At 39.6% G+C, this 8,424-nt stretch overlaps 1 protein-coding gene across 1 annotated transcript in view; it reads right to left on the minus strand.

Moving 5' to 3' along the window:
- The window catches only part of ptpn20 (protein tyrosine phosphatase non-receptor type 20), a 43,321-nt gene that overhangs the window by 34,110 nt on the left and 787 nt on the right, over nt 1-8,424 (minus strand). The window contains exons 2-13 of the mRNA XM_061744548.1: nt 6,089-6,236; nt 5,720-5,883; nt 4,737-4,802; nt 4,469-4,648; nt 4,304-4,379; nt 2,749-2,829; nt 1,775-1,850; nt 1,446-1,599; nt 1,105-1,176; nt 678-852; nt 303-438; nt 65-203 (exon numbers count right to left, since the gene is read on the minus strand). Of these exons, the coding sequence (XP_061600532.1) occupies nt 65-203; nt 303-438; nt 678-852; nt 1,105-1,176; nt 1,446-1,599; nt 1,775-1,850; nt 2,749-2,829; nt 4,304-4,379; nt 4,469-4,648; nt 4,737-4,802; nt 5,720-5,883; nt 6,089-6,212 (1,443 nt within the window). The 5' untranslated portion in view covers nt 6,213-6,236. The remainder of the gene's footprint in view (nt 1-64; nt 204-302; nt 439-677; nt 853-1,104; nt 1,177-1,445; nt 1,600-1,774; nt 1,851-2,748; nt 2,830-4,303; nt 4,380-4,468; nt 4,649-4,736; nt 4,803-5,719; nt 5,884-6,088; nt 6,237-8,424) is intronic.

An 8,424-nucleotide genomic window follows, 5' to 3' on the forward strand; every position in this document is an offset into this window, starting at 1 on the left:
TGCACGCTAATGGATTCATGTATTATTGAGAGATATTGCAAACATTTGTCTGCATCCTTGATACCTCCGGCATATAATCACCGAACTCGGCCTGCAGAGCAAGAGCAGCGAGGAACATTCCAGTCTCCTCATTACAGTAAAATCTATCTTCCAAGATATCCCTACGCATCTGTAAGTAGTACTGATGTTGAGTCAGTCTGTGCCTAGAAAGGAGGAAAAAAAATGCATCAGTGTTTCTTTTGCCAATAAATACATTTCCTTGGTGCTGTTTGAATCAATTGCCACTCCTCTGCCACACTTACAGAATGAAGGAGACATCATCAACAAAAAATTTGACTCGAAGAAACACCAAAAAGGAAGATATCTGCCCTTTTTTCCAACTGTCAGGTGCAACTTTGGAGATTTTTGTTTCGTGGTCCAAAAAGAAATATTCATCATCTGCAGAATGCAAAGGAAACGTTGCTTAAAAGCATATTTTTGATCAGACTCATAACATTAATATTAATATTGGACTGAGGATATTTCCAAATTACACTCACCGGCCACTTTATTAGGTACACTTGGTATCCCTTATAAAGTTACCGGTGAGTGCAATTTCTGATTTGCATTTTATTTATTTTTTTTTAGACAATCAGTCAGTCAAGAAAGACTAGGTCCCATTCAATATGTCCTCTTACCATCTAGGAAGGAAAGACCAAAGTAAAAGTGTTCCACCAAGTTTGCGTGAGCCACCACCATGTCAAACACATCCCTTGCTCTGGATTTAATGTCACAGCGAACAACCACGTACTGTCCGTTAGGTAGCACTACAGTCACTTCTCTCTGAGACGAACTTGAATGGCCCTTTCTGGACTGTGGTGTGCAAACACAGAGATACGCATGCACATAAAAAACACAACAGACACACCAAATGAACATTAAGAACAAACCCAACAAAAAAAAAGAAAAAACACGAAAAAAAAGCATGCAATTATGCTGATTGACTGTCTGGTTTATACTGTAGCATGCAAGGGAAGCAAGCTAAAAATAACACGACGAAACACACGTGTACGTTGATCAGGAACTGATAAAAAGAAAGGAAGAGAATTCAAATCAGCCATTTACCACAATAGATCCTGGAAGCTCTAGAAAAATGTGGTGCTCGTCCGGCATTCTTATAAACTCGGGACCTAATGTCTGCATGAGAAAAAGGGAGAAAAAAAATATAATAATATATAAAATATTTAGACAGCAGCACTTCTGAACATGTTCTACTGCCTTCACTTGCACTAAATACCCAATTTCACCTTCATCTTCAAATAGGTCAAACCTGCAACATCCGTGTAATAACAAGAAAACGCTACTTATCGCATATTTACACAGCATTCACCTCCAGTTTACATTCTACAAAAACATTTCTCGTACACTTATGTCTGAAACACACATTAGATAGCTGCCAAACCTACCTTAGCTTTTCTCTGGCTTAGGCTGAGTGAGGACTCACTAAAGGTGATGGAAGGACTGTGAGATCTGCCTGATGTCTTGGGAGAGAAGTCTTGGTGGGGGCTCCTGCCGAGCCAGCTGCAGTTACTGTCCCTGTGACGCACCGCACGGGGGAGTCTGGGACAGGTTTGATAACAGGAAGTGAAACATTGACACAATGTACTGTAATGCCCATTAAAAGTCACAACAGATGTTAAACAAGTGAAAATAGGAGTTGATGGATTTATTTATGCAGACAGCACACATCTCCCGCTGCTGGAAACGATGGCATGCTTGTAACTGAAATACATACCTCTCTAATGAAGAATGGTACAACGCTGTGGGAGAGCTTCTTGGTCTTTGTCTCCAAGGTCTTTGAGGTAAACTCCCTACACACAAAGATCAGGGTCATAAACAATTACAGGTTTAATGATTGCCATCAATCTATATGTGTTTATGCTGGAGAGTAGGGATGGGCGGTATGGACTAAAAAATGTATCACGATAATTTCTGGCATTTATCCCGATAACGATAAAAATGACGATAAAAAAAATACCAATTCAACTCCATCTTTAACTATAAATCTATCTCGCTCTCAGATCCGCCATGTTTGTTACACAAAAACATCATCAATGGGAATTTATCCTTTTTTCTTTCTTTCTTTCTGGCTCATTTCTTTCTTTCTTTCTTTTTTCCCTTCCTTCCTTCTTTCCTTGTTTTCTCCCTTCCTTCTCCCCTTTCCTTCCTTCCTTCCTTCCTTCCTTCCTTCCTTCCTTCCTTCCTTCCTTCCTTCCTTCCTTCCTTCCTTCCTTCCTTCCTTCCTTCCTTCCTTCCTCCTGCTCTCTCCTTCCTTCTTGCCTTCCTCCTTCCTTCCTTCCTTCCTTCCTTCCTTCCTTCCTTCCTTCCTTCCTTCCTTCCTTCCTTCCTTCCTTCCTTCCTTCCTTCCTTCCTTCCTTCCTTCCTTCCTTCCTTCCTTCCTTCCTTCCTTCCTTCCTTCCTTCCCGTACGTTGTGCGTGGATTTAACGCAGAACCAAAAATCAGCTTTACACAAAAACATCATCAACAGGAATTTATCATTTTTACTGCGAGATGACAAATTCTTATTGTGAGGAATTTTTTTGACGGTTTATCGTGAACGGTAAAATATCACCCATTCCTACTGGAGAGCATTTTTTTTTTTAAGTTTTCCATGTTATTTCAAGTTTACATACACACAATCTCAGCCAAAGTTATTTTGCAAGTAGGTCGTGAGGCATTTTCTGAGTTATTTTGCATCGTCTGCGTACCTGACTTTGAATCAGAGTCCGTTGAGTACCTTCTCCCTTCTGCACTGCCGTCACTGAAATCTGAAAATGGCCCTCTCTTTCCTGCAAGCCAGGTAAAAGAGGAAAGTTGACAACAGTGCTTGATTCCTGCCAGTCTCCGGGCGCACTGGAGACACTGAAATGTTTGAACGGAACTTAAGCCAGCGGGGGTTTAACCTGGGGCATCGTCCACACTCTGGATCTGATTATTGGCTCTGAAAGGAGCCTAATCCTTTAGGTTAAGATTTTAATCCGGCCGACCTCTATGGTGTCTTGACTCAAAAGAAAGATGAGTCTGACTGCTTTGTGTAAATATGTTGGTGAAATTACTTAAAAGTCATCTTTGTGACATGATTGGAGATCAGAGCTGTAGGGACATTTCTTAATGAATACATATATTTCAGCTTTATTCCCAAAAACAAACAAACAAAAAGATCTCAGATTTGAGGAAAAAGACCAGAGTTAAAACAACTCTATATATATATCATTAGATGGGAAACAAAAACAAAAACAAATGTGAATTGAAGCAGTTTTGAGTGAGATGGAAAATGTGTTTGCAGCAAAGTGACATGAGCGCAGGATCCACTGGAGCGACATCAAAATAAATTGGTATTTTAAGCCTCCGCTTCCATAAAACCAGATCGATACTTATACATTTATGACAAAATAGGCGATTGCTAGAAGGAGAGGCCACAAACTCTTCTTTTATGTCCGTTGACAGTAGTTTACGTGACATCGGTAGTCAACTCGTACAGACCTATCACAAGGTGGCAGCGACCAGACTGCCATCCCTGTACAAAATATTTTTTTTAAATACATCTTTTGGACACATATAAAATTAAAATGACCTCACTTTGCCTCTAGAGACCCTGTCCAAACTTTCATATGAGTGGAACAATGTTTTCGAGTCTTGTCAAAGACTTAAAATAGTCATTTATTTTGACATAGCTCCAGTGCATCATGTGCTAATATTAACTGCCATTATCCTGCAAATGCATTTTCCATTCCCACTTAAAACTAGTTTAATTTACATCATTTTGATCCATGATGAATGTTTATAATCATTACCATCTAGTAATAGACTAGGGCTGGGCGATTTTGGAAAAAAATAAAATCCCGATTTTTTTCTCTGAAAACCCGATTTTCGATTTCGATTTCCATTTTTTTGGTAAAACTACAAAAGACAATGGAAAAAATTGTTTCAAATATTTTATCTTTATTTTTAAAGAAAAATAGCAAACAAATTTCCCTATTGGGAATGAAGTGATACTGAAAAATACTGTAAATCCTCCTTGAGTTTAGTAAAGTGACAACATTTACAATTTTCTTGACCAAACAAAGATGACTAGACGGGCTCTGTCTGTAATGCAGCCAGCTGCAAAAAAGGAAAAATCGATTTTCCGATTTCCTTTTTTTAACATCGATTGTGATTAATAAATCCGATTTAGATTTAAAATCGATTAATCGCACAGCCCTATAATAGACTTAGGGTTTTGGCTTTTTCCTTGTTTGTCAGAACTTTTACATGCGTGCTCACCATGAAGTCTCTCTCTGATCATCTGGCTCCTCCCACTCAGAGGGATGTTGCTGTCTTGCAAAGAACCGTGGTCCATCTGAAATCAAGGTCAAAGCTGCTCTTTACAACTATACTTTTTTTTCCTGACACACATAGGTAAAGACTCAGAGAAAGGACGGAACATACGGAGTCATGAAAAACTTCTTCCACAAGCTGCCTGATGACTTTGGAGGGGGGCAGCAGGATTGCGGCTTTGTGTTGAGATTCACAGGCTTCCAGGATGGAGGTGAGATTAACTCGCCGGTGGGCCAAGTCCTCGCACATGCTGAGGAGGAGGCTGTTTAGATGGTCACTCAACTGGACTGGCTGGCAGGGGGAGGGAAAAAAAAAGATTATAAATACAGGGGACTGTGATAATGGGACCGAGTCATGTTTCTGATTCAGAGGCTCCCACCTGATTTTGAGGTAGCTGAAAATCAACAGACCAGTAGAGAGTCATTCCCAGCGAATACACCAGCATCTGCACCACCAAATAAACGGATTAATGGCAGACTGGGAATACTGCAAGAATAAGACATTCGCTGTTCATGCGCACTGCAGCACTGACATTTTTAAAACATTTTCCAGAGCAGCTACATGTGAGAGTCTCTGCATCGGGGGGGCTGAACGTCTGCCGTTTTATCCTTGATATACTATTTTGTGATTCTGACACAAAATCTGTGAAGAAAGTATCAGGTGGCCTTGTGTTGTCAGTTTTCTCTTAAATTATTCTCACTTCACATATTTTCTTGTCAATTTCTGTCTTTGTTGTAATTCTGTGTCTCTGTTGCCTCTTTCATCTACTTGTGATCTTTATTTGTAGTAGTTGTCTTAATGATTCGCTTACCCTTTTTCATTAATTCTGCATCTCCCACTCATCACATTTTGTAATTCTGTTGTTATTTTGTGCATTAAAAGCTGTTTTGACACTTCATGTGTCTATTTTGTCTCTTTTGTGTTAAGAGTCTTTATCAATGACAGGTAAAACTGAGGACGCTCCTGAATCATTAGACCTTTGAACCCCAAAGATAGGATGAGGCATGTTATTTGAAACAGAAATTTGACAGATTCTTCTGTGTTTACTGTAAGTTATCTGTCACAAATTGCAACGTCAGGACAGAGATTCTCTTGATTGGCCACTAGATGGCGAGCATAAACCACAGGCGACCTTCAGCTCTTGACATCCTGAGATTTTGCAATGAGAGGAAAAACATGTATTATTAATTATGAATTATTGATCAATTCATGTCCTTCAGAGGCTGAAAGCGCCTGATAAAAATAAAACAACTAAATTCTAAAAATAAAATGCCTATGACTAAAAATGTTATTATTATTAAAAAGCCTGTTTTCACCTTGCACATGAAGCATTAGGTCTGATATTAGGATGCGTTCACTGACCCTATCTGTGGCAGGTTTGGCTGAGCTGGCACGGTCCTGCAGCATCTCTGGAGCAGCAAAGGTGGACACTTCATCAGACAGGCCACAGTTCTTAAATGCTAAGGCCCCAGTGGCTGACAGCAGCAAGGTAGTGGGGCCTATTATATTGCACATATTGTTGTGACCTGAAAAAGATGAGAAGTCCACACAATGTAATGTTGCTAATGTTGCTACACGTAAACAGCAAAAGATCTCTCTGAAATAAACTGTAACAAGGTAAGAAGAGGTACATGTCTGTATACTAATAAGTGCAATAATCTAGTATGGCCAGTATGGCATTGAGGCTTGGAGTGTGAGACTACAGTGAGGGGGCTAGCTGGTGTAACTCACCTTTATAAGAGACGTCCATTAAACACTCTGCAGCACCCAACAGCAGGGACCAGACCTCCTCCTCCAGCAGAGGGCCCCCTCGAGCCTCCAAAACCTCAGCTAATGTAACAAATGTGCTGCTCATTCTGCCCACATTCCACACACACACCTAAAGATTCAAAGAGCACACAAGCTGTGACAAAAATATACACAGGTCCAAAGTAGAAACCTGAACTAGAACTCAAACAAGCATCTGTGCAGGTAAAACTCCCAATAGTTGTAGACCCCCCCCCCTCCCTCCATCTGCATACATATCAGGCATGCAAGTGTTTTGTATGGATTTCACCATTTTTGGTCACTTTTGATTACAATGTTCACTTTTTGTGGAGTTTTTAAACTTTGTTGACAATCAAGTTAGTCATATCACCACCTATGCTTTTTTTCATATCTCTCTTTGATATTCTTGTCATTGTAACTGGCCATCAAAATGATCTTGACATCAAAAGCAGTTTTGAAACACAATAGAAACTATGCAAATTATTAGTATAGCAAATTTCTTGCACTGGATTAGATCGTCCAAGCTACATTTCCTCTGCTCTAAGTCTCTCTCTTTTTGTAATAGTTTTTCCTCATACCTTAAGTCAGGTCTAAGGATGCTCTGATTGCAGCAGATGTGAACCCACGGTAGTGCGTGGCATATGTAATTATATTCTTTTTAATAACCTTTCATTAATTACTGTAATCAAAATCTGCAAATGAACCCACTGAATGACTGTGCTGCACACTATGACACAATCAGTCAGAGTTAAGGAAGCACATTTCTGCTTGAATGCATACAAGTGAGGCTGAAGTACAGTGATGTGTTTCTCTGGTTCTGATCAAACCATCGTGACATAAAATGCATGTAGTTATAAATACGGGATAGCGTTTTTCTAATTAGATTGCGGAAGCTACCTCTTCCCACCTCCAACCAAGGTTAACTTTGTAATTATATTAACAGTTATCAGGGACAGGTTGTTCGTTTCAGATGATCAAGACAGGAAAGCCAATCAACTCATTCCCTCGTCCCACCAGGGCTTCTGGTTTTCTGTGACTTGTTTTTGCCCAAAATCTGTACGAGCGCTTACTCCAACTGATACAAACCAACCCCTTTCCTTTAGTCCTGATTAAATCAATCTCTTCTACCGATCTCAACCTTGACTTACAAGATTAAATGTATGGGGAAAAATCCACTAATCACTAATCAATTTGAAGGCTTTTAAATCATTACATAATAATTACATTAATGAAAAATCTGAAGTCACGCTGTTAGCGTCCTTGATGATTTATTGTTATGATGTGGTAGTAATTGAAGCAAAGTAGAAAACTTGTGAGATGTTAACACCCATGGTTGTGGAGCAAATCTCCAGCAGCTGTGCTTCCTCAGAGAGGTCTGTTTACAGGTGTGAAGCTGTAACTTTTAAAAACACTCGCTACAAACATGGTTACAGCTTGCCAGGCATACAGACAACAGATGGTGGTGTGTTGCAGAAGTTATAGTCAAAATGTGAAGAGGCAACATTTCAATTACAGCAGCATGACTTTTTATTTCTACATTTGGATGTTAGCTAAAGTCTGACCTCCTCTGCTCTGCTTTCTCTCAGCATCAACATCAGCTGTCGGGGTTCTGTTACAGCATCCCTATTCCTTTCAAGAACCACAGAGCACAGAGAAATCCATCCCTCTATATTTCTCATGTAACTGCAGTGTGTCTAGAGCAAAGTCTGGGTGGCAACATAATCTTACATTATACTCTTTTTTCATTTTATAAACCAGCTATGACCAAATGCCCAATCATTTATCTAATTTATTCTCCTTTCCAATGTGTTTTGACATTGAATTATGGCATAGAAAACATGACTAATTCGTTAACAACCAGTCACTCTCTTAGGTAAAATAGATAAATACAAAACAAAACTGCTTTAATCTCTGAAGCAGACACAGGATTAAGAAGCAGACTCAATAACTGAGATATATTTGGAGGTTTTTGGGACAACATGCCTCCTCAGGATGTAGGGCTCATACTTCTCTCTGACAACAAGGTGACAGTGAAAACCTGTGTTCCTGTGGACTACTATGGCAGTTCTCAGTTTATGTAAGCATGAGCAGCCACATCAAACCGCCAGTTTCATGGAGGTGATGTTTCTCCCCCTCAAAGGCCTAAACATGAAGGCTTTACTGTGGATTTTCTACCCAATTACAACTCAAGTTTATGAACAAAACTAATTATATACACATAAAGGTATCCATGGCAATTCAGCAAATGACCTAACAAGACTGATATTTATGTGATATTTGTGTGAGTGCAGGAATATTAC

This window comes from Cololabis saira, chromosome 17 (assembly GCF_033807715.1).
Source record: "Cololabis saira isolate AMF1-May2022 chromosome 17, fColSai1.1, whole genome shotgun sequence".
NCBI lineage: Eukaryota > Metazoa > Chordata > Actinopteri > Beloniformes > Belonidae > Cololabis > Cololabis saira.